At 38.2% G+C, this 25283-nt stretch overlaps 4 protein-coding genes across 5 annotated transcripts in view; 1 reads left to right on the top strand and 3 right to left on the bottom strand.

Annotated features, from left to right (window-relative positions):
• The window catches only part of LOC107493982 (uncharacterized), a 39772-nt gene extending 35066 nt beyond the window's left edge, over nucleotides 1-4706 (top strand). Inside the window, exons 2-5 of the mRNA XM_016115020.1 lie at nucleotides 2394-3115; nucleotides 3329-4046; nucleotides 4131-4407; nucleotides 4604-4706. Of these exons, the coding sequence (XP_015970506.1) occupies nucleotides 2394-3115; nucleotides 3329-4046; nucleotides 4131-4407; nucleotides 4604-4706 (1820 nt within the window). The remainder of the gene's footprint in view (nucleotides 1-2393; nucleotides 3116-3328; nucleotides 4047-4130; nucleotides 4408-4603) is intronic.
• A 2567-nt stretch (nucleotides 4707-7273) lies between these two features.
• Nucleotides 7274-10023, bottom strand: LOC107493987 (uncharacterized). Of its 2 annotated transcripts, XM_052262679.1 has the most exons (3): nucleotides 9632-10023; nucleotides 9358-9535; nucleotides 7274-7375 (listed from the first exon to the last, which is right to left on the bottom strand). In XM_052262679.1, exons 1-2 carry the CDS (start codon nucleotides 9749-9751, stop codon nucleotides 9389-9391), a joined length of 267 nt encoding a protein of 88 aa, XP_052118639.1. In that variant the 5' UTR covers nucleotides 9752-10023; the 3' UTR covers nucleotides 7274-7375; nucleotides 9358-9388. The 2 variants fall into 2 exon arrangements, with proteins under 2 accessions (XP_052118639.1, XP_015970511.1); XM_016115025.3 differs by lacking the exon at nucleotides 7274-7375 and having other exon boundaries at nucleotides 9246-9535.
• Nucleotides 10024-10127: 104 nt separating this feature from the next.
• LOC107493973 (signal recognition particle 54 kDa protein, chloroplastic) lies at nucleotides 10128-15432 on the bottom strand. Its single transcript, XM_021124758.2, has 15 exons — nucleotides 15015-15432; nucleotides 14763-14895; nucleotides 14381-14448; nucleotides 14193-14294; nucleotides 13606-13758; nucleotides 13422-13499; nucleotides 13121-13246; nucleotides 12910-13012; nucleotides 12631-12731; nucleotides 12122-12259; nucleotides 11897-12040; nucleotides 11609-11684; nucleotides 11123-11208; nucleotides 10869-10994; nucleotides 10128-10543 (listed from the first exon to the last, which is right to left on the bottom strand). Exons 1-15 carry the CDS (start codon nucleotides 15216-15218, stop codon nucleotides 10442-10444), a joined length of 1740 nt encoding a protein of 579 aa, XP_020980417.1. The 5' UTR covers nucleotides 15219-15432; the 3' UTR covers nucleotides 10128-10441.
• A 403-nt stretch (nucleotides 15433-15835) lies between these two features.
• On the bottom strand, nucleotides 15836-19674 carry LOC107493975 (rho GTPase-activating protein 5). The gene is made up of 5 exons (XM_016115010.3): nucleotides 19258-19674; nucleotides 18165-18285; nucleotides 17813-17932; nucleotides 17339-17569; nucleotides 15836-16803 (listed from the first exon to the last, which is right to left on the bottom strand). Exons 1-5 carry the CDS (start codon nucleotides 19380-19382, stop codon nucleotides 16168-16170), a joined length of 1233 nt encoding a protein of 410 aa, XP_015970496.1. The 5' UTR covers nucleotides 19383-19674; the 3' UTR covers nucleotides 15836-16167.
• Between the last annotated feature and the right edge of the window lie 5609 nt (nucleotides 19675-25283).

Genomic DNA, 25283 nt, shown 5'->3' with positions numbered 1-25283 from the left:
GCTGATGGTGAACCCCTATACAAAGCTTGCCATGGAAAGGAGTAAGAAGGATTGAATAGAAGCAGTAGGAGAGCAGGCGTCCTTGAGCCATGCAGCATCTCCATCCGCTTATCTGAAATTCTCACCAATGAATCTGCATAAGTCTTCTATCTCGTTTATTATTTCTATTTTCTCATCTTTATTTTCGAAACCCATAAACCAATTTAATCTGCCTGACTGAGATTTGCAAGGTGACCATAGCTTGCTTCATACCAACAATCTCTGTGGGATCGACCCTTACTCACGTAAGGTTTATTACTTGGACGACCCAGTACACTTGCTGGTTAGTTGAACGGAGTTGTGAATTTAACCAAGAGCCACAATAGTTTTTGTGTATATGCTAAAGAGCCAATATTGATGATCACAATTTCGTCCACCAAAGACTCACAAAATTACACCTTGGTCTACAATATTTTATACAAAAGAGGAATATCAACACATCTCCTAAAGTGTGTCTTGACCTCCAATACAAAGGAGGTCCTAGAGGAAGTACACAATGGCATATGTGGGAACCACTTGGGAGCTAGGTCACTAGCTAAGAAAGTAATACGGGCTAGCTTTTTTAGGCCGACCTTACAAAGAGAGGCAGTCGAGTTCGTTAAAAAGTGCCCACCATGTCAGAAGCGCGCCAATTTTCATGTGGTACCTCTTGAAGAGCTTATTAGCATCATGGCCATTTGCAAAATGGGGCATTGACCTCCTCAGACCCTTTTCTCAAGCCCCAGGACAAGTCAAATACCTCATAGTGGGATTGACTACTTCACTAAGTGGATCGAGGTGGAACCACTAGCAACTATCACTGCCCAGAGAAGTCGAAAGTTTCTCTATAAAAATATTGTCACAAGGTTTGGGGTTTTCCACTCTATCACCACGGACAATTGGACTCAATTCACCGATTCAACCTTCAAAAATTTGGTGGCTGACCTCAAGATAAAGCACCAATTCACATCTGTGGAACATCCTTAGGCTAATGGACAAACTAAAGCTGCGAACAAAGTTATATTGCACAGATTGAAGCGCCAACTATAAAACTCAAAGGGAGCATGGGCAGAAGAGCTCCGTCATGTCTTATGAGCATATTGAACAACCTCCCATTCCACAACCAGGGAGTCACTCTTCCGACTTGCTTACGGAATGGAAGCTATGATCCCCATAGAAATTGTTGAAAAGTCACCTAGGGTTGTGATCTACAATGAAGGGGCTAATACCCAAGTGCAAAAGGAAGAACTCGGCCTCCTCCCAGAAGTCCGAGAGAAAGCTCGGATCAAAGAGGAAGCACTAAAGCAAAGGATGGTCCTAAGGTACAATCAGAAGGTGATTAAAAGAAAATTTGCCACAAACGAACTCATACTGATCCGAAATGACATTGGAGTTCAGAAATCCGGTGAAGGAAAGCTAGCTGCAAACTAGAAAGGAATAAGATGGTTCAACAGGCTTCTTTGGACTTCAACTCAAAGATTGTTTGGAAATATTTTTGTGCGAAAAAATAAGCTGGAATATCAGATTGATCAGATTCAACGGCGTTTGGAGGTTACTAATGTGTTATCTCTGAGAATTAAAGAAGCTGAACTGAGGAAAGATTATAATAGGCTTTTATTGCAAGAGGAACTTTTTTGGTACCAGAAATCTCGAGAGTAGTGGGTCAAGTATGGGGATAAAAACACTAAATTCTTTCATCTTCAGACTTTGGTGCGTAGAAACCATAATAGAGTACATGGATTATATGTTAGAGATGGGTCTTGGTCTACTGATCCAGATGTTCTCTAGGAAGAAGCCCTCTCTTTTTACAAGAATCTCTTTGGTACAACGGAAGAGGTTGAGGTTGATTGTTTAGGGGATGTTCCGATGCCCACTCTAAGCACTGAGGCTTGTGCTAAGTTAATTAACCCTGTCTCTTTTGCGAGTCTCTTTTGCGGAAGTCAAGTCAGCAGTATTCAGTATGAGCCCTTTTAAGGCTCCTGGTCCAGATGGCTTTCAAGCTTATTTTTTTAAAGAATATTGGGAGATAGTAGGCACTGAGATTTGGAATATTGTCCGGAGCGCTTTTTTGGGAGAGTTCTTAAATCCTAGCATCATGGAAACTCTGATTGTGCTTATTCCTAAAATTGATAATCCTACCTTTATGAAGGATTTCAGGCCTATTAGCTTGTGTAATGTTTATAAAATTATCACCAAAGTATTGACTAACCGACTTCGGCCTTTTCTTCCAGGTATTGTTAGTCCTTTACAAGGAGGTTTTATTCCGGGTCATGGTGCTCCTGATAATATTATTGTGGCCCAATAAATTTTGAATTTCATGAAGCACACAAAATCCAAGAAAGGTACTCTTGCTTTTAAAATTGATCTTGAAAAAGCTTATGATAGGGTGGATTGGAGGTTTCTGGAGAGTACTCTCATTGCTTTTGGTTTTCCTATCATCACTGTTAATTTGATTATGACTTGTGTCCGTGCATCCTCTCTTTCTATTATGTGGAATGGGAATAGATTGGATAGTTTTGCTCCTAGAAGGGGGCTTAGACAGGGCAATCCAATGTCTCCTTACTTATTTGTGCTTTGTATGGAAAGACTTGCCTGCTATATATCTCATAAGGTGGTCGAGGGTGTGTGGAAACCAGTTTCTGTCACTATGGGTGGCCCAAAATTTTCTCATTTGATGTTTGCAGATGATCTCTTACTCTTCTGCCAATCTCATTTGATGTTTGCAGATGATCTCTTGCTCTTCTGCCAGGCTACAAAAAGTCAGGTCCAAATGGTCATGTATTATCTTAATATTTTTTGCAAGGCATCTGGCATGAAAGTGAATCTTGAAAAGTCTAAAGCTTTTTGTTCTAAAAATGTGACTGCTCGTAGAAGAAATATTTTTACTAGTGTTTCTTCAATACGTTTTGCTTTGGACTTAGGAAGATATCTTGGAGTTAACCTTAATCATTCCCGTATCAGTAGGGCTTCTTTTCATTCGGTGATTGAAAAGGTGAGGGGAAGATTAGCTAATTGGAAAGGAAGGCTTCTAAATAAAGCAGGGAGACTTTGCCTGATCAATTCTGTTGCAGCATCCATTCCTGTCTATCATATGCAGGTATCTTTTTTTTCAAATTGGGTTTGTGACAAATTATCTTCTATGATGAGACAGTTCCTTTGAAAGGGTCAAGTTGATGGTAGAGGTCTTTCTCTTGTTAATTGGAGGACCGTGATCACTCCAAAAAAATTTGGTGGCCTGGGTGTTAGAGACCCTGCGTGTGTTAATATATCTTTACTTGGTAAATTGGTGTGGCAACTTTTTCATTGTCAGGACAAGCCTTGGGTTGCTCTATTGAGGGCGAAGTATCTGAGGAATGAGGGAGTTTTAGATGGCCCTGTCCCTTGCAATGCTTCTCATGTTTGGAAGAGTATCTCAAAGGCTTTTGGTGCTCTTAAGGATGCCTTCTCTTGGTGTGTTGGGTCACTTGATCAATCTTTTTGGTTTGACAATTGGAGTATTGAGGGCCCAATTGCTCAAGATGTCCCTTTTGTACATATATCTGACTCTGATTTAACTATTAGAGACGTTTGGAAAGATGGTCAATGGAATCTCCATGATATTTTATCTATCATTCCAGAAGATGTCAAACAGCGTTTGAATGCTTATAATCCGGATTTGAATGCTGGAGAGAGTTCGGGTTGGTCGTGGGGTGTGGCATCATCTAGACTCTACTCAGCTAGGAGTGGGCACAGTTGGCTAGCCAAAAGAACGTTTGACTGGAATGAGCATGATAATTGGTTGTGGGTATGGCGTCTGCATATTCCTGAGAAGTATAAGTTCTTGATTTGGCTCAGTCTTCATAATGCTATTCCTACGACAGAGTTTCGTTTGGGTCGTGGTTTAGCTTTATCTAGCACCTGTCATCGGTGTCAGAATGGTTCTGAATCCATTCTTCATTGTCTTCGGGAGTGCCCTAGTGCCAAGGAGATCTGGACCCTTTTAGGCCTGTATTCAGATAACTCGAATTTACATGACTGGCTCTACAGAGGTGCAAGGAGTGGAGATGTTTTTCTTTTCTTTTCGACCATCTGATGGATTTGGAAAAGCAGGAATCATGACTTATTTAATATAGATGATTCATGGAGTGCTAGTAAAGTGGTGAGTTTGATTCGTAGTTCAGTAAGGAAGTTTCACACTATTTTTGCTATGCATCAATCTCTGTCTCCTCCTTCACTTTGTTTGCATTGGGTTCCACCTCCAGTTCATTCTGTTAAATTGAATTGTGATGCTAGTTGGTTTGCTCCTTCTGGCTATGCTGGTTTTGGTTGTATTATTCACAATCCTAATGGATGTTGGTTGAAAGGTTGCACTGGAAAAGTCGACGTGTGCAGTGTTCTTTTTGCTGAATTGTATGCAATTTGAAGAGGTTTACTTCTTGCTTGGGAGAGTGGATTTCGTGAGGTTATTTGTGAAACAGACTGTTTAGAAGCTCTTTTCTTGGTAAACCAAAGAATGCTTAGTAAGGATATTCCGGAATGGGATTTGGCAAAGCATATTCAGGAGGTTATAAATTGGAATTAGAGAGTCTCTATTCTTTTAATTCAGAGGACTGCAAATAGCGTTGCAGATTGTATGGCTAAAGCAGCTGCTTCTGTCGCGGACATTCACTCGAATTGGAGCCAACCATGGAGTGAGCTTCAACATCTAATAGATTTAGATATGACCCTAGCCAATTAATTTGGTTGTCTCTTTTTTTTCTTTCTTTTCTATTTAGTCACAAAAAAAAACTAGAAAGGACCCTACAAGATTGTCGAAGTCTTAGGAAAGGGCTGCTACAAAGTGTCCGACCTGCAAGGATGAGAGCTCCCGAGGTCGTGGCACGCATGTAACCTGAAGAAGTACTACAGTTTGGTAGCGTACCTTGTTCCCTAGTTTACTCTTTTTTCTAACCTTAAGATTTTTTCCCTCAAAAAATGATTTTTTCTTAAAGAAGTTTTAACGAGGCATCATAGCAAGGACTAAGGGTAGCCAAAAGCCCTTAGTAGTAAATCTATATAAAGGTATTTTTCATTAATAATAATCCTGTTTCTTCTTCAAAAGTTTTCTTTAAAAACACATTAAATTAATCTCGACAAACCGCAAAAATTATTGCCCGTCCTATAAAGGTCGGCAAAGATGAAGCAACGAGAAACAAGTTAATGTAAGAAGTTATACAAATAACTTGTGAATACCAACCTTAGAATCAAGGAGGAATAAAAGTGAAGTGTAAAAGTAACTTAATAAAGCCCGATTACATGAAGTCAGAACTTATAAAAGGGAATCTATATAAACAAGCTTACCACTCAAACTTAGCAAACAAACAACATTAAAAGTTGTCGAGGTATAATCCCCAACTAAATACCTATATAATCCAAAGGGTTAAAATAATCATTGAAAGATCCAAAATCATTATCAGAATGAAGAGAGGTTCTAAAATTGTTTGAAAACAACTTTAAAGAAAAGTATGTTTGCTAAAAAACTACCAATCATTACAAGTTAAATTTTTCATAAAGACCCTCAAGTCGGACCATCCGAAAAAAGTAAAAACAGAAACTACAAAGAAGGACCCAATAAAGGGTTGAGGTTGTCCCTAGTCACAACGTCCTTCCCTCGAATAGAGAGGGTCAAGTCATATTTAGATATCGGCACAGCCGGGATAGCACCAAGTGGTGAAGGAGGGAGTTCAACGTTGGCAGCTTTGGGAAGGACCTCGGGAGTCTGAGAAGCCTAACCAACCCTTGCACCCGAAGACTTCGGGTCGGGCAAAGGCTATTCCTCGTCATCTTCAGGGGTTGGGACGATCTTGTCGTCCACCACTATGTTATCTTTGGCTAAACAAGGAAAGGTCGGCCTCGGGGGCCAAAATTTGAATTTGGGCCTTCAGGTTGGCGAACATCTCGTCTATCCCCTCAGCCACAGACTCTTCCAGTGTGGCATACCTTTCCGTGGTCTTCTCCAACTCCTCCTCAAGGTCGAGTTTCTCCCTAAAAACTCGAGTATAACTTTCCTCTGCCTTCTTTTTCATCCCCTCCACCATGGCCGTATCTGCCTTCGCTTTGTTCACTCTGGACTGAGCTTTCTCCAGGTCGGACGTCAACCTGTCCTTCTCCTCCTCCAACACCTTTTTTATCCCCTCAAATCTCTCCACCTCAAGTCTGGTAGCCACTAAAAAACTATGAGTGGTGCTGAGAGGAGACTTCTACAACTCCTTGGCTAAAGACACACACACTCTTACTGTCTGAATCCCACTTTGAGCCATGAGTTGAATGAGATTATACTTTTCTCGCTCCAAACAAGAGCATTAAAATATTTGTTGTATATACTCCCCCCCCCACCACAGCAGTCTTTTGTCTTTTGAGGGGAGGTTCTAAATATGAAGAGGAAGGAGGGACGATTGAGCTTATAGGAGGAGACTCGGGAGCGATAAGCCGACTTAATGGAACAGGGATAACCTTTTTAAGGGCCGAAGGACCCGAGTCCGGCTTCTTTGAAGTAGATGGGACAGAAACACTCCCAGTTTCTTTTTGTTGTATGCTGCAAGCTACAACATTCGTACGAGTGTTTCGGAGAGTCTTCATGGCCACTGATGTCGGAGCCATTTTTCCTACAAAACAAAAGAAAAAGTCCATTAATACCAAACATAAACCATATACAAAAAAAAATAAGCTAAAGGTGAGAAAACTACCTAACTCGGACCAAAGCTGACCGGGATCCCCCTAAGAACCTTTTTGTGTCCAAGTGTGGAGCTCGACCCCAGCACTCTTGGAAGAAATCTATTACACATTTCTCAAGCTCATCTAAAGAATCTACAATATACTTAGCTACCACAGGGTTCTCTTCCCAATTTAAGGAAAAACTAGGCTCATCATTCTCATCCAGAAAGAAAGGTCGAACCCCTCTACAGCTCGAATTTTGAAGAAGTTTTTGAAATCGTGAAATGACTCATCAAAAATAGAAAAAACCTTCCTACCCTGAACAACCTGGAAAGAAACCCAACCCGATTTTTTTAAAGAACTAAAAGGTTTGTCAACACAGAGATAGAAGAATACATTTAGCAAAGGTTGAACATCCAACACCCGACATAGGAGCTGGTATATTTTCAAGAAAGCCCTGGAGTTCAGGTGTAGCTGGATTCTTCTCGAGGTCGGCTACCACTATCTCATTTTTCATTCATCCTCCCGGTTCTCACAAAGTCTATGATGCCTACGAAAAGTATCAACGTATTCTTTATTAACTACAGGAACGACAGTAAAGACATAAGAATCTACTTAAGCTAAAAGGAAAGGATGGACTTTTGTCGGCATATCGTAAACAACGAATCGAGACATACAGCTATACCTACAAACGCAACAAAAAAATTGTCACTAAGGAACTCGGTCATTATCCAAAGAAAGTCGGGTAAAAGCAACAAAGCACAAAACGTGATTTCAAAAGATCTTTTCAAAACAGAAAGAATAGCAATGGCGTCACTCCTGCGCCATCAACAGCGACACCATTGGGGGACAACACCATTACATTCTACAAGAAATAAATGGCAACAAAATTCTCTAAAGTTCCAAGAGACAAGCCAAAATTCACAATAGTAATATCAGACAACAAAAACAATCTCAAAAAGGGTTTCTGGTAGACAAAACAGCAATAGTCAACAACCTTTTCTAAAAAAGTTTTCAAGACACAAAACCAACAATGTAAGAATCTCCGCTACTACCCAAAAGGCCACCCAAATACAAGAAACAGACTCAAAAATCCCATAACAGTTACGCAAAATAAAGTCAAGAGTACCAACCTTGATGAGATGCGAAAATGGAAGGGCACGACTCACAGCAAGCAAGCACGAACATTCCTCTCCAAAAGGTGACAAGGAGACCTTCAAAGAGTCCAAGACAGAGGAATCTTAGGTCGAAACGATGAATAAGAAACGAAAAGGGAAAGGTGAAGTGAAGAGTCTTTTGAAAGTAGAAGGAAACAAGGCAACGTAGAAAGCTTTTCAGAAATGGAAAAAGGAAGAAGAAGAAGGGTGCGAAGCTTTTATAAGAGTGAAAGGGCAAAAGGGACATTTTGCACCCCTCTTTAAAGCTATGCGCAGATTCCAAGAAAACTACTACGTTACGATCGCCCCTTATTTAAAGTAGTAACGTTCAAAATTTCAAAATATGTCGAGTACCCGACCTCTTGAAGGCGGCACACTTGACGATGAAGACTGAAGCCACAAAATGCTTGAACTCGACCTCCTTAACAGCTCGGACTCAAGCAAGGACATTGTTCATATCTTGGCTCAAAAACATAAAGTCATGTCCAATAAGGATAAAGTCATGTCCAAAAAGGGTAGCCTCTACCATTTACCCGACCTCTTTAAAATAGTCGAACACGTCGACAAGGACCCAACATTACTTATCCAAATAAGTAACTGTCTCTCCGGATCTCTCACATTATCTCTATCTCAACTAAAAGATAGACCCCAACAAACTCCTAAAATCAGGGGAACGGTCATTCACCTAAAAAAGTGGAACTACTCCAAAAAAAGGTGGTTACTAGCTCTACTATAAATACACTAACATTCCTCAGGTATATTTACGTTCTAACCTACTAAAAACCTACCTAAAGTCCTTGCTAACTTAAGCATTGGAATCTGTTGCAGGTACTGCCCCACTTTCTCACAAGGAATTCGAACGACAGCACCTTGACACGGGAACAAGTCAGACGCTGCTCCAGAAAAAATCTGGATCTCACACTCAAGCCCAAATCAACGTTTCAAGTAATCCTCATAGCACTAGTGTATTATGATTCCTAGATGCAGTGTGCTTAAGCCACACGGTTCAATTGCTCCGTTGCAGTGTTTACTTCTGAGTTGAAGGTTTAGAAAAGAAGTGAAGAGAAAAGGAAACGTTTAAAGAATAAAACAAGATGATCATACAATCAAATAAGCTTACCACTATTATATCATAAAAACACATTAAATTTCGTATCATGACCCATTGACAAATTAGGTTTGGCTGTAATTAAACTGCACACCAATCTCATTAAGAAAATCACCAAGTTTTGCATTTTCATGTGTAGGTTGATGCGAACATATTTAACTTGTATCCCATATTAACAAAGATGAGCGATGAAACCTAGTAACGTTGTTGTAGCCCATTGCTCATCATGAAAATGAAATCTTAAATTGATCTACCTCTTGAACTTTGACATCAATCATCAAGTACATCGCAAAAAAGCATACATGATGATGATCATCTCAATAGGAATAATAATGTTGGGGGCTGGGAATTTATTGAGAATTAAAAAAAAAAAGGAAGAATGTGAACTAATGTAAAACTAACCTAGAAAAATTAAATCTCTATGAAGGTGATGTCATTTCTCTCTCAACTTCTTGGCAATGGCAAAGGCAGCACCTGCCACAGCCACAACTACCGCAGAGATTATAATGCCTGATTTCAGCTTTTGCAACGCTTCCTTCTTTCGCCTTTCCTTCTTCTTATCTTCAGCCTCAGCTTGTTCCTTCAAACACATCCCACAACACACAATCAGTACAAAATATAACAATATAATTAACTATGCATTTTTTTTTCTAAATTGAGTTCTTTGTTTATTCACCTGAATTTCCTTGGCGGCCGCCACCTCGGATGATACCGGATCAACTTGAACCCGTGTATTATTTCCGGGATTTAGCTCCGCAGCAACGTCTGCCGCTGGAAAAGTTTCGTCTGTTCCCATATTACTTTGTATTCTGTAATGTAACCGTGTTATTCAGTTCAAACGAGAGGAAAGATGATAACAAAAAAACGCATTCATGATCAAGTTTTCATGGCCAATTCAATGTCGAAGTTTTGCTGGAAATTAATTGACACGTGCCAGTGTTCCAAATGCCGAGTTTGTTAGTGTTTTATGGGTCCTAAGTCCTAACTAATCTGGTGGCTTATTCCTGTTCTCATATTTTACCGATATGCTTGTTTAGACCATGCTAAACATTTTCTTTAATATACCCAAAAGAAAAAGAAAAATAAATTAAAAAACTGTACCTATTTGAATAGGTGATAATCCAAGGAGTTTTACAGGCTAATTTTCCTTTATGGAAATTGGAAAGTTCGAATAAATGTTAAATGTTTGTATATTTTCAGCTCGAAAAAGATAGAATAATGTGAAACGCAGATTACAAGAATAATAACATGGCTAAGTTGAGTTTGTACAAGAATGATACCCCTATATCTTATATTTGCACGTCCGAATATATTACTCATTTCTTCCCGAGTTAAATCAAACTCTTGGTCCTGAACAAACTTCATTGCTATATGAATTGATCTAATAATTTGGGGAACATAATTGTCTCGGGCGAAAAAAGCTACATCAAACAAGTTCATCGCCGACGGTCTCTTATCCAATCTCCCCTGATCACCTCTAGAAGGTTCAGTTTTTGCTCCCGAAACCACGAGGCGCTGGCCTTGCTGATTCCACAAATTGTTTCCTTGATTCCGATCTCTTCTTCCTCCTTGCAGTACCAGGTGGAACCTGAACTGGGTACAATGCAGAAACCACAAAGCATGCTCAGTTTTTCCCCTTAAAAAAGGTGGAGTCTACCGTGCATCAGTTCCTATGGTTATGGTGACTATAATGGTTATACAAGTGTTGTTAAAATTAAAGTCACTTTTTTTACATTATAGTAACCGCTTTTTTAAAATTAAAAAGCGTTGTTAAATAGTAAAAAAGTGTTACTTTAATTTTGGTAATACTTTTTAAGACACCATAACTACCATAACATAGGCACCATAGGAGGCACCTATAAAAAATTCCCTTGGAAATTGTTAAAAATTGTTTGCACATAAAATAAAATCACCTTTTCCTCTGTTTTCAGTGCTTCCTCAAGATTACTAAGTGTTGGAATTGATCCACCTTGCATTACACCCATCAGATTCTTCATGCGAACACGCATTTGGAACAGTTGAGCTACAAGTTGGCTTACCTGACATTATTGTAGTGCAGTCCACAAAGTTTGGAAATACCAAAATATAGGACAGTTAGAGAAACAGCTACTTTGAAGGATATTTCGAGAATATAAATTAAATTCTTACAGAAAATTATTCTACATACCTGCTGCTCTGTTTTCCCTGAATCCTGAGCAACTCTTTTCCTCCTGACCGGTGATTCGGCCAATAGTTCTGGCTTCTCCCTCTCCTCTGGAAATAAAAATAAAGGGCTGGTTTAACAAAATCACTTAATCCAAATTCAAAGAACTGCAAGGACTTTGGCAAAAAGCAACAATCGTCGATGGGACAGTGCAAAAATTTAACATTATTATTGTGATAGCAAAACAGTTAACAGTGTTTGACATCATTATCTTGTTCAAATAGTCCTTTCAGTTTTATTTCTTAAGAACTTTATCTGACTATGGGAATCAAGCATTTGCCATTGATGACACACTTACCCTTAAGTAATCATAAGCAGCAGCAGCAAAATACAAGGGGGGAGAAAACTATAACTATTGAAGCACTAATTGTTAAAACCAAGAATTTTATTCTAGCTAAAATCTAAATGAAAAATATAGACTCTAACTACTGAGCTGTCGAAGGTTCTTACCCGGCGTCATTGCTTCTATCATTGCTTCCATGACCTTCAAATTCTTCTCTGCCTCTCGAATTTGAGCAGGCGTAGCCTGTATGCTTGCAAATGAGATTACATGAGTTTTACTATATCTATTCGAAATGTTAAATACTTGCATAGAAGGATAGTAGCAACAACTAGCGATGCTCAATATAAACTTAAAGGTTGCCAATTGCTAATTTGCTATTATTGGACATTAGGACAACACAAAATGAAATGAATAATGATAAATATCCAGGAAATCTAATGTTAAGGATTTCATACCTTCCCCATACCAGGAATCATTCCAATGACACGGGACACAGAACCCATTTTTGCAACAGCACGGGTTTGCTTTAGAAAATCATTAAAGTCAAACTTTGCACTCATAATCTTCTTTTGCAGTTCTTCAGCATCTTCTTGTTGCATCTATAATGAATGTGGTTAATAGCTCAATATTTTAAGTTCATTATGTGACAATAACAATCTAGTAACATAGTTGAGACTTACAACTTCTTGTGCCTTCTCTACAAATGAAAGGACATCTCCCATTCCTAATATGCGTCCTGCCATTCGATCAGGGTAGAAAGGTTCAAGATCCTCCATGCGTTCCCCTCGTCCTACCAGCTTGATTGGCTTACCAGATACCTGCCATCATTGAACTATCCAATCAAGCAAAACACAAGAGGACATGACTTAAACATGGTGGACTATGTTAATCACTTTAGAAATCCAGATACACTATCTGTGGGTATATTTATCAGTTCAAGTTTTGGAGTGAAAGGGGGGTATGGAAAGGGATTGAAGAGTAAAATGGGCTCAAGTTACTTTTCAAACCCTTCCTTTCCTTGCTTCAGCAAGACCTTGACTCACAAACGTACCCTAAAGATGAATCATACATTTCAATTCCAATAAACCATGTGTCCTTTTCTTTTAATACCAGAAGTTATTGGTATCGATTATATTTATTTAATAAATAATAAAACACTTTCTAAAAGCTAAGTCCAATGCAAGAAAACCTCTTTGACACTCAAGGCTGCTCCACCTCTTGAATCACCATCTAGCTTTGTCAAGATTGCACCTGTTATTCCAATCTCAAGATTGAAAGTAGTCACCAAAGCTGTTCACAGAAAATCTCATAGTCAGGTAAAACAGTATTCCAAAACCAAAGAAAAAGATGATTAACACGTGACAGCCACAAATTTAGAATCAATTAATCAATGTGTTATTTTCATTTTATTTTATATAAAGTAAACCATATTTCATATTATCTGAAAATTAAAAATTCACTTCTGTACCTGCTGCTTCTTGTCCTGTCATGGCATCCACAACTAGCAAAACCTCTGTTGGATTCAGTGCCTGTTTCACTTCTTTTAACTCGTCCATCATTGTTTTGTCTATCTGTTTAATAAGAAATAACAATCCTGATCAATGTAACATAATTCTTCCAATTATTAACTGAACCATGAAATAATTATTTTGACGTTACCAGTCCTAGAAAGGATTTACCTGCAGCCTGCCAGCAGTGTCAACAATAACCACATCCATTTTCTTTTTCTTTGCATCTGCCAAACCTTGTTTAGCAATTTCTGAAGGTTTAACATCAGTACCTGCTGTGTAGACAGGAACATCCACCTGAAACAAGCTAAAACTAATTACAAAAATGTGAATAGATACAAAATTGAGAGTTACACTACAATCAAACCACCAAGCATTGGCAAAGACAGCACACAGAAAATTTAAAACGAAATTGCTAGCGTTTCTTTCGAGATTACAACTTGTCGACTTTGAGGAGATGAAATTCCAGTACCTGTTTGCCCAAAATAGACAGTTGATCAATAGCAGCAGGTCTGTAAACATCACCAGCAACTAGCATGCAACTCTTCCCCTGAGAATAGGTGCTCGTGTTAATAAAGGATGCTTCAATAACGCAAGGAACTAATAGCTACCAGAAAAGAGAATAATAAGTAGTAGGAGCGAGATTGCAAATTCACCTGTTTCTTGAGATAGTTGGCCAACTTTGCACAAACAGTTGTTTTCCCAACTCCCTGGAGTCCAGCCAACAAAATGACAGTGGGCCCTGATTTGGAAAAAACCAGTTCACAGACCTCTCCACCCATCAGTTTTACTAGTTCATCGTGTACAATCTGCAAAACCCAATGATCAACACCAACTTCGTACCTGTATAGAATTTCAGTACTCAAAATATAGATGCATCGTTAATTTCTATAGTACCGTTAAAATGAGATTATTATATAAATATCTTGTCCAAAAGAGTTCTCTTAGCTTCCCTACATGTGAACTATACACAGAACTTAAGAAGAACACCAGAAATTCCTATGTGGTGCTTTGTCCACACAATCTACTAGCACTGGTGAATTGCTCATATGACTTATTCTTTGCCGCGAATTTCAAATGCATTTTGACATATAATTTTATGTAGAAGTAGTTGAATTTGAAAACAACTTTTAGACTACTGAATTTGAATGTGTGTAACACGGTGATTTAAACTTTGAAAAATTGCTAGTAATCCTAGACTTTCTCTTGGCACGAGTTTCCAATCATAAATAAATAATTTTACCTTAACCAATTGCTGATCTGGTCTCACTCCTCGAATGAGGCCAACACCCACAGCCTGATCTGTGACAGCTTGCACAAACCTTCTTACAACAGGAAGACTAACCTGCCAACAACAAAACTCACCTTACCTAATAAACACCATTTGCACAAAGGATCATGTAAAGTACCAAACTCTCAAAAGCATCTTACATCTGCTTCCAAAAGAGCTCTCCTGATATCACGCATAGGCTCCACAATATTCTCTTTTGTTAAAACCTCTGCACACCACAACCAAACACACCCCAATGAACGAAATCCATAACACAATTGATTAACTCATCAAACACTCCACAAACCGTTGTGGGGCCCTAAATAACATGTGAACTATGATAAACAAATACTTTGTTTTTGCTCATCTATATGGTATGGTATGGGTATCTACATAAAATATTGCTCTACCTAAACTACTTAACTTTGTGACCATTTTTTTCCATAAAATTTTCCGCTATCGTATTTTGTATGTGCAACATAGTATGCAAGCAACGAATATCTAATAACCCTTGAGAAACAAAAATGGAAAGTGAGAACCAACCTTCCCCTTTGAGTTTGCTCCACGCAGCCTCAAGGCCACTGGTCAATTGCCCAAACATCTCAGCCCTCACCACTCCGCGCATGTCCCTTCTCACAGTAACGCTTTTGGAGTTCACCCAACTCCATATCTCATTCTGCAAGTGACCCATTTGGCCAAATCAATCACAAGCGAATTCTCTTTTAGCTGAATGCTATGAAAGTTTCAAACTTGCTTCGAAATTCTCGGAGATTAATTGCTGTTTCTGGAACTTACCGTGAACAAGTTTCGGGTGGAAAAGGAAGTAGTGGGTGTGGTTGAACCAATCCAAGGAGAGCATAGCGTATTTGGTTTGACAGAAGAAGAAGAAGAAGAAGAAGAAGAAGAAGAAGAAGAAGAAGTGTACAAGGTTCGGTTGTGAGAGAAGGAAGAAGTGGAGAAATGGCGGGAGGCAACAGCAGACAAGTGTACTGCCTCCATGTTTGTTCACTGCAGAAGGCAGAAGCTGAGAGGCTCAACCTGGTGCCTGCTAGTGCTAGTTGCTATTTCTCTCTCTATCTTGTTTATCCACAACGATCTTTTTCTTCATTCTCTCTCTACGTGGTTTCTTTTCTTACTTCTTGGCTTAGTTCAACTCCCGTGCCATGCACGAGATGACCTTATCACTCTGGGAATGAAATCCCTATTTTTCTAATATATTTGAGAATATGGGGCACTATTATTATTCCAAATAGTTTTTTATATCTCCATTACATATTCTTATTATGAAATCGCGATCACTATCTATTTATCTTGTGAAGAGAAACGTTTGAAGATACACACCAATCAGATTTGGGAAAATTCTTGCTTAAATGAATTCTACATTGTGACACTTATTTTTACGATGCAATTGGCTGCATTCGTTGATTATGATTTTTTGGCTCCTTATTCTCGTAATCTCGTTTACATTCTTACCCAACGTTTTTATCCCAATATTTCAAGATTGTCAGGTAATAGTATCATTATCCTAAGAGGATAAGCATGGCTCCAAAGTAAGAACATGCAGTCTTTTAGTGATCAATAGTAATGAATTGGTCCAAATGAGGAGCATGTAGCAATTCAGAATTCGTTAAACTCTATACTTGAGAGAGGAGAGAAAAAATAGTGTGTTAGAACTCTGCTTGGTTAATGAAATAGAATGAACAAACATGGCTAAGAACCTCACCCAAAAACAATAACAGGAAAAACACTACAGTTCCAAACGTAGAAAAACACACACAGACCTCTTTACAAGTGGTTATCCCATCCACCCTCTAATCTCTTCACCGAAGGAATTTACGTGAGTACTCCAACAATGCGAATGCTCTCAATTATCCTTGGGAGTACTATTTATCTTCTGCTATCTGTTCCACAGGCAGCAAATCAAGAAAATCAAATGGCATTCAATGGCTCAACGCCAAGCTTCGGCCAACTCCGTTCTTGAATTTATACGGCCAATAATTGAGGTTCCAAGGTTCTTCTCTGTGGATCCTGCTGCTGGAAGGTCAATCAACTTAGAAGTATTCAGTTGAAGGCTTTTGCTCTTGCAGATATTTGATTGATCCTCCTTACACTCAGCAGAAGCAAGGTTGTTAGAGTCCTGAAGTCCGATTGCCATAGAACAAAGCTGCGAGACGAGATTGCACGGACAAGTATCAACTAGCAACCTATTTTCTCTAGAAATGAAATTTTCAGTGGATGTCGTCAAAATTTTGGATCCGCCTTCAGTTTCACAGCTGTCTAAAATTTTGGATCCACTTTCAGTTTCACAGCTGTCTTCTGTACCATGACTAGGGCTTTGTTGAGAAGGTTCTTCAGTAACAAATTCTTTATCCTCTTCATTACAATCCTTTTCACTTTCACTGTCATCTTTTAGGATCAGTTGTGAAGTGCTGTGGTGCCCATCGTCATCAAAAGAATTTAGGTTGGAAACAGGATTGGAATTTACCATAGACTCCTCTCTATCTCTCAGTGTCTTCACGACAAGTGTCTTGAGGAAATTCATGACTTGTACTGCATACATCAAAGCAGTCAAAGGATCTGCCATCTGAAATAGACAATGCAGAAATGTAATTCTAGCATCAAATTCATAAACTCAGACTAGTACTATAGTTTTACATATCATACTGCAAACAAGGAAAGCCAGATGCACAAACATCCGCATAGGGCTCGGGAAAATGCTGCACCCAAGAGAGTAATATGCAGACAACATACGATAGCCAATCAGAAAAGCGGTTATGGTAGAATAGATCAACCGGAATCTTTGACTGATGCTATACATTTTTGTACGAAGTGCTATATATAAAGAAAATTACAATTTTACTAACTTAAAATACACTTTTCAAGTTTGAACACAGTATGTCAGCCCTAGGAAACACTAATCATCTAAAGGGCTGTGCTTAGGATGATTATGTTCACTATTTTAAAGTTTCAACTACATAACACTGGTTACTTCCATAGAAGACAGATAACAAACCACATGGAAGAAAGGAGAGAAATGCAAAACAAAAGGTGAAGTTGGCAAGCATTCAATATTTCAAGCAAAAAAACTGGAGGGTAGGAACTTTTTAACAAAAACTTACGTGAGTCATATTTGGTGCAAAAACCATTGCAACATTGCGTGCGTTCATTTTGTTCAGATGTTCCAGTTGAGCAACGTCAGCCATTAGGTTTATTGCCCAATCTAGCAAAGCAGCTTCTGTCGGTGGAAGTAGCCTCACAAGCTGAGAACATTCTTCCTCTGACTGAGACTGCATCACCTGCTCTGGCGAAAGTGGGTCTAATACCCCAGTGGGCAGTTCTCTGAACCAAGCCTGCAAAGGAGCATTGATTAGTTAGTGGTTTCGTTAATGTATCCACCATTCCACTCCAAAGTAGATAAATGGAAAACAATTGGCATAAATGCATTGATTATCACCAAGATAACTTCCAAATAGAACGTTTGAACAGAACTGACATCCAAGAGCCTGATTTCAGATGAATCTCTAAATATTTGAAACAAAAAGTAGTGCTGAATGGTGAAAAAAAAGGAAGCAAATATTGAATCGTACTAATACCTTTATAAGACCTGCCAGACAATGCACGTCAATGCCTTCTGGTACAACTCCTCTGTTTAATTGTTCCCTCACTGACTCCTCTTGACCATTTTCAGCATTAATTCTGAAGATCCCTTCAGCCTGGATGTACACTTAAAATTTTAACTCCAAGTAGATTGAAATTAAATAGCAAATCAAGCAAAATGTTTCTGGAAAAAAAACAGATGCCTGCAGGGGTAGGGGGACTACAGATTGTTCATCCACAACATCACATTTTTTGTTAAAGCAAGTAATGTTATTTGAAATCTGAATCACATTTAGATTCCCATGAACAAACTGAGAAGGGAAGAACATATAGGATCTAAAAAATTACCTGCAGACCTCCTTGTGCGTACAAATGTCTTTGCATCAAAAGCAGAATCGTAGGTACACTATTTCCTCTGGCATCAAAAGAAAGCTGCATAGATTCTGTTGAAACCCCAAAAACATTTGCACTGTAGAAAACAAATAAAATATATCAAAATTATACAAGAAGATATAATTCAGAATGAATCTATCAGACATCTAATATGGTAGAGGAGATACGTGAACATCATCAAAACTAGATCAACAAATAGATAGGCTGAACTAGGGGCAAAAGGTATGTATAATTGTAATATTATTGTGCACCATCTCAGGTGCAAAAGATAATCGATTGTTTTATGACGATAAACTAAACCCGTGGCAGTGTGAGGCACCCCAGATTTTCAGAGAAGAAATCACCCTAGATCAACAATTTTTCCCTGCTGCTCATTTTTCTCCCATCACTGGTTACCATTGGCATGATTCATGCTAGCAAATTAAGGCACCTTATATTACAATTCAACACTGTTGTTGCCATTGTTCACTTGTAAATTTGATAATTGGCAAGGTGGCAAATATCATTCTACCAGTAGGTTGGCTTTTAGAGCATAGAAGGGGAGTGGATAACATGACTCGGCATAAGCATGGAAGTCGATCCATTTACTGAAAATTCAGAACCATGAGTTATAGAGATCCTTCAATTGTACGCCCTATTTCTATATTCAACTTCAAGTTCAACATGGACAGAACAACAACCGATTTGGAAGAAGGAAAAGAAGGGTTCCAAATCTACAATGACTTAAGAACCACCACAATTGTGCAACTAGTAATGTAATCAACATAATATATTAACTTCATATCTAAAATAAGGAACTAATTTGAGATTTATTAAGAATCATGTGTGGATTCTAAAAAGGAATGTTATCCAAGAAAAGACCTTTTTTTTTACCAATTGCATGAACTTTAATGGAACCAGATGAGCAATAAAAGGGAAAATAATATGATAGTAACACAAATAAAAGACACGCACAAAGATAAAAGAGGAAAAAGAAATTTATGGCAAGTAATGAATGAACATATCCAATAATTGTGATTGAGATTTAGAACGAAAGCATGAAACTGACCTTGCACTTGGAGGCCTTCTGGGAACCTCAGGTTCGAATTCAACAGGCAAACCAAGAAAGCCATGGAACCGATCAAAGGTTACATGTGCCACGTGTCTCACATTAGAAGGCCACCCAATCTCCATTGAAGAAGAAGAAAGGTCTCCAGCGCTGCTGCTAGCACTGCAACCTATCAAAGATTTCCTGAAAGTTTCAATCAAGAGAGTCAAAATAGAAAGCTGATCTCTTTCTCTGTCCTTTTCTGTCTTTTCACATTCTCCCTCTTCTTCTTCTTCTGCCAAATCCAATTGGGACTGAAGCACCACACCTTCAATTTCCACTGTGTTGTTGGGGCTGTTAATAAGGGCAGTTTGGTGCGACCCACCACAGGGACTATTGCTCGAACAGCTTGAAGGTGAAGGTAACTGAGATGGGGATACCCCACTTTTAATATATGTTTATTGTTGTTCTATTTCCTAACGAAAAGCAAATATTTTTGGACATTAGATTAAAGAAAGAATAGAAATTGGCGGTGGTGGTGGTGGTGGAGTAGAGTTTGATTCAAGAAAAGGGCTTCTGGAAGGTGAGATGGGACTATCATTAATCACTGTACATCGAGAGAGAGAGTTATAGAAGGAAGAATCATAGCATATGAGACAGAAAGAGATTGGTTGTTGGTTGGGATTATACTGAAGATGATGATTATGATTATGATGACGATGGAGTATGAGTCCGGTTTGCAAGAGAGAAGGTATGTATTTTACTATTTTTGTACGGTATTTTGGGAGGGGGGTTAACTTTTTAGGGTTTATGCTTTTTCACATAAAAAATAATTTTATCCAAACTCTTTATTAAAAATTATTTTTAATATGAAAATAGAGATGGTGTTTTGTTTGAATATTGATATTTAAAATATATTATAATATTATTGAAGTTATTCAATACGTCTCCGACCTGTTGATTTTTTATCTACAAAATTCACCTACCTATAATTACACTAAATAATTCAATTTTCAACAAAAACACCAATATATTTTTCATATTAGAAAAAAATCAGCCACTCTTTGTTCAATGAATTTAATTTTAATGTATTTTTAGTATAAAATAAGTCCATATATATATATATTTAATATATTAGACTCTCTTATAGTATTATGTTAAGGTGTTATTAGTGTTCTGTTTAGAACTTTGATCTTTCTACCTCTTTTTTACTTTTCTATTTCTATCTTTTTCTTCGATCACATCAATTTGTACTCCTAATGCTCGTTACTTTATAATCAACTTCTCCTCAATTAGCATTCTCAATCTAATATAAATTTCGGTGGATGGAGGTACTCTAAAATTGATCCAAGTAGTGAGGATGATGAGGAAAATATTGTGGTATTGGAGATGCAAGATTATTCTCAGGGTTTGAGGCTTGTATGAAGAGTCTCTCGGAAAGGCTCTTTGCAGATAAGGTGTTTTCGATTGGCACAATTCACAATACCCTAAGGGCGATATGGGGTAAACCGGAAGGTTCCGATCGATTGAGAGAGGTCCTAATCAATTCCAATTCTTCTTTGAGGATGATCTTGACGTTCTTGGTGAGGTTTTTTATAACCCACAAACTAACCGGCAAGTGCACCGGGTCGTACCAAGTAATGCCTTACGTGAGTAAGGGTCGATCCCACGAGGATTGATGGATTAAGCAACAATAGTGTTTGATAGGCTTAGTTAAACAAACAGAAAATAGTGTTTTGAGATATTCAAAAGGTTTAAATTCGAAAATATCAGAAGGCAGGCACGCAAGTAAATAAATTGAAAATAAAATATGAGAGAAACAATTAAGGCTTCGGAGTTATCTATTTTTCTGAATTGATTTTTCTTACTAACTATTTTAATCATGCAAGATTTAATTCATGGCAAACTATATGTGACTAGACCCTAATTCCTTAGACCTTCCTAGTCTCTTCTAAAATTTATTAACTGCCAATTCCTTGGTCAATTAATTCCAATTAGAAGCTGCATGATCAAATTCCAGTTTATATGCCACAAAAACTCTAATTACCCAAAAATAAAAGGATTATATGTCATGTATCCCGTTAAATCCAAATAATTAAAATTTAGGAGAATTTGTTTTCAAGCAGTTGTTCAAGTATAGAGCTTTTTCAAGTTATACAAGAACTCAATTAGAAAGAGGGTCATACTTCCGTTCCACTCAAATTCATAAAATAAAGAGCGAAAACAATTCTTAAATTATAAATCCATGCATTAATTAAAATAGACAAAGCAATAAAATCAATCCATACAAATAGACAGAGCTCCTAACCTTAACAATGGAGGATTAGTTGCTCATGGAATGCGGAATATAAATTTGTATAGAATTCCCTAATGGAATCCCCCTAATGGAATGTCATTAATAGAAGAGAAGTCTGCCCTTTTTATAACTAATCCTAATTAATTTAAAATCTAGTATTTTCAATTAAGATAATATCTTTTCTTATTTTAAAACATGGGGACCACTCTGCTTCACTGGATCCGCGCCTAACTTGCGTGCTAAAATGGGGCCCAAAAATCACCCCCAGCGGTTTCTGCGTTTTCTGCACGTGGCGCATGTCACACGTACGCGTCAGTCACGCGTACGCGTCGATGGTCTTTTCTGCGAGTCACGCGGACGCGTCGGTCACGCGTACGCATCGCTGAGCAAATCTTCAAATCACGCGTACGCGTTGGTCACGCGCACGCGTCGCCATGGATACCTCCAATTCACGCGCACGCGTCAAGCACGCGTGCGCGTCGCTCCTCGCAGCCATCTCCTTTGATTCTTGTGTTGCAGAAACTCCATCAAATCCAGTCGAATGCTACCTAAAATAAATAAAATTGCACAAAACTCAAAATAGCATCCATTGTTGCTAAAATATAATTAATTCTTTATTAAACTCAACAAATTAGATGCAAATTCACTAGGAAAAGATAGGAAAGATGCTCACGCATCAGTTCTTAGAATTGAAAAAGGATCTCCTTGACTCTTTAAGGATTATATCGTGCATGTGAGAAGATGGATTGAATCGGATGAACACAACCAGAAAAGCATTACTTGTTTTCTAATCTGGATCCAATTCTGGGTCTGTTTGAGCAGTTCAAAACTATTCAGGTTGAAAAAAGACTTGGGAAAAAAATTGGAGAGGTGATAGACATTGATTTTTTCTCTGTTCATGGAAGAGAATCTTGAATTCTCAAGACCAAAGTTTGGCTGGATGGTGATAAAAGGGTGAAAGACAGCATTCGTATGGCTGAACTGAATGGTAAGGTGCTGGAAATTGGATTGCGATACGAGAGGATTAGAATTTTCTGTACCTATTGTGCTCATTTAGGACATGATTCCAAACACTGTTCTAAATTCTTGGAGAATTCATCAGCGGGCGCTATTAAACAAGATCATATTAGCGAGTGGGTCAAAGCATATCAAGTGGGCAAGAGGATCGAATGTGGAGGTACTAGTGATAACTCCAGTTTCAATAACTCAAACTCAAGCACTCTCTAACCGAGAAAAAAGCCAACCCCAAACTGGTTGATAGATAATTTTGCCAGCTTGAGTGTCAAAGGGACAAAAAATAACTCTATAGAGACACCTAGAGGTAATAAGGAGGATGATAATTTTTCGAAAGTGGTTTGGCGGTCAATTGAGAAGACTAGTGAGGCATTAGTCCTACAAGATATTACTAGTACTATGAATACTGATACATCTGCCCCAAAGAACTTACCTAATGAAGGAATAATCAGCAGGAGTTCTAAGTGGAAACAACTTGCTAGACAAGTGACTGATTCAAGTAAGCTGTTTGGAGGAATAAAAAGAAGAAATCAAGGGAAGAAAAATAAAAATGAGGCTAAGAAGATCTGTATGGTTGATGATATGATTGCTGAAACGAGGGTGGAGGGTGCCAGTCGTTCAATGGCACCCGAAGAGATATGAAGCTCATTACATGGAATTGTCGGAGTTTGGGGAGACCCCTGACAATCCACAATCTCAAAGAGATGTCACAATCCCACTCTCCCGGGATGGTTTTTCTATGCGAAACTAAAAACCAATCTCGACAAGTGGAAATGAAGTTGAGGTCATGTGGTTTTACAAACTGAAAGATTATTGATCCAGTGGGTAGCGTCGGAGGCTTGGCACTAGCTTGGAGGGACTATGTGGTAGTGCAAATAATTGATTGTTCAGATTTTTTTAATCGTGGCTTTAATGAAAGACACATCCATTAATGTGGAATGGAATCTCGTTGGTGTTCATTTCAACAGCCATGAACAGATCCGTTCAACACAATTTCAAGAGGTGTCAGTAATCTTACAGCAGCAACAAGGTAACTTATATATTTTGGGAGACTTTAATGCTATTATTGATCAATATGAAAAAAGTGAAGGTAGTGTTAAATTACATTCTTCTATAGCAGATTTTAATTATTTTATTGGTGATAATGCTTTACTTGACTTGGAAATGATTGGTAGACCTTTCACTTAGAGTAATAGGCAGAAAGCAGGGGAATTAATTCAAGAACAATTGGATAGAATCTTAGTGGGAGAAACATGGCTGCAACTGTTCCCTAATCCAACAGTTCTTAGATTGTCCAAGACAGGTTCAGACCATGCCCCTCTCCTTTTTTACACTAATCCACAAACTGAACGTTCAAAAAGAAGATTTAAATTTCAGACCCGATGGTGTGAGGAGGAGTCAATCCAAATTTGAACTAGTGAGGTTTGGAACACAGAAATTAAAGATTCTCCCATGTTTCAACTAGCTCAAAAGCTTAAACTCGTTCGACATCGGCTGGTCATATGGCAGAGGAGTAGTCGTTCAAACTCTAAAAATAGATTGATAAAATTACAGGGAAGCTAGAAGAAATGAGGGCATCAGGTTTAATGTGAGGTCCTAAAATGATGGAACTTGAGCAAAAATTAGAGAGGACCTACTTGAATGAAGAGCTCTATTGGAAGGATAAATCTAGAATTAAATGGCTAAAAGAAGGAAATAGAAACACTAGCTTCTTCCATCGATAATTTAAGGCTAGATCTAGGAGGAACAAGATTTGGAGACTCAAGACTGAGAATGGAGAGTGGGCTACTTTTAATGCAGCCATCGTAGGGGTGGCAGAGGAGTATTTCAATGACATCTTTACTTTCACCAATTAGGGGGATCCTGGGCCTTTTTTCTTAAACTTTGAGCCTAAGATTACAACTAGCATGAACCGTAGACTATAACATTCGGTCTCTTTTGAGGAAGTAAAGAAAGCTACCTTTAGTGTACACTAGCAGAGTGCTCCAAAGGAAGATGAGATAATAGCTAAATTCTTCCAATTTTACTGGGATACTGTAGGTGAGGATGTATTTAAAGCAGTAAGAGGTTTCTTTCGAGGAGGGCGCATTTTAAGGAGTTTCAACTACACTAACATCTGCCTCATTCCTAAGATTTCTGATGCTTGTAATATGTCCCAAGTACAACACATTAGTTTATCCTATGTATTCTACAAAATCATCTCTAAGATACTGGTTCATAGATTACAAGAGTGTATGAATAAACTTATTAGCCCTAATCAAAGCACATTCTTAAAGGGGAGATTCATTTTAGATAATATCCTGATAGCACATGAGTGTATGCACTATCTCAAGCAGAAAAAGAGAGGTTTAGAGTATAAGATGGCCTTTAAACTTGACATGAGTAAAGCATATGACAGGGTTGAGTCGCAGTTTTTGTGGTTTATCATGAAGAAGATGGGATTTGATTCTACGTGGATAGGTTGGATTCATGAATTGGTAACGACGGTTTCTTACTCTGTGGTTGTTGATGAGCGGATATTTTATACGCTTTTTAGGGGTAATTTCATATAGATTTTAGCATGTTTTAATTAGTTTTTAATAGAATTTTATTAGTTTTTAAGCAAAAATCATATTTCTGGACTTTACTATGAGTTTGTGTATTTTTCTGTGATTTCATGTATTTTCTGGCTGAAATTGAGGGAGCTGAGCAAAAATCTGATATAGGCTGAAAAAGGACTACTGATGCTGTTAGATTC

Source organism: Arachis duranensis, chromosome 6 (assembly GCF_000817695.3).
Source record: "Arachis duranensis cultivar V14167 chromosome 6, aradu.V14167.gnm2.J7QH, whole genome shotgun sequence".
Taxonomy (NCBI): domain Eukaryota; kingdom Viridiplantae; phylum Streptophyta; class Magnoliopsida; order Fabales; family Fabaceae; genus Arachis; species Arachis duranensis.
Note: the sequence above shows the minus strand (reverse complement) of the source record. Positions and strands in the feature narration are given on the sequence as shown.

Coding starts and splice junctions, on each gene's coding strand:
- LOC107493975 (XM_016115010.3), bottom strand. CDS start 19,382: ATGGAGATTGGGTGGCCTTCTAATGTGAGACACGTGGCACATGTAACC. Junction 17,933..18,164: donor ACGCACAAGGAGGTCTGCAG/GTAATTTTTTAG, acceptor GTGTACATCCAG/GCTGAAGGGATCTTCAGAAT. Junction 17,570..17,812: donor GTCTGGCAGGTCTTATAAAG/GTATTAGTACGA, acceptor GCTCCTTTGCAG/GCTTGGTTCAGAGAACTGCC.
- LOC107493973 (XM_021124758.2), bottom strand. CDS start 15,218: ATGGAGGCAGTACACTTGTCTGCTGTTGCCTCCCGCCATTTCTCCACT. Junction 10,995..11,122: donor CAGGGAAAACAGAGCAGCAG/GTATGTAGAATA, acceptor CAATAATGTCAG/GTAAGCCAACTTGTAGCTCA. Junction 10,544..10,868: donor CACTGAAAACAGAGGAAAAG/GTGATTTTATTT, acceptor TACCCAGTTCAG/GTTCCACCTGGTACTGCAAG.
- LOC107493987 (XM_052262679.1), bottom strand. CDS start 9,751: ATGGGAACAGACGAAACTTTTCCAGCGGCAGACGTTGCTGCGGAGCTA. Junction 9,536..9,631: donor CGGCCGCCAAGGAAATTCAG/GTGAATAAACAA, acceptor ATGTGTTTGAAG/GAACAAGCTGAGGCTGAAGA.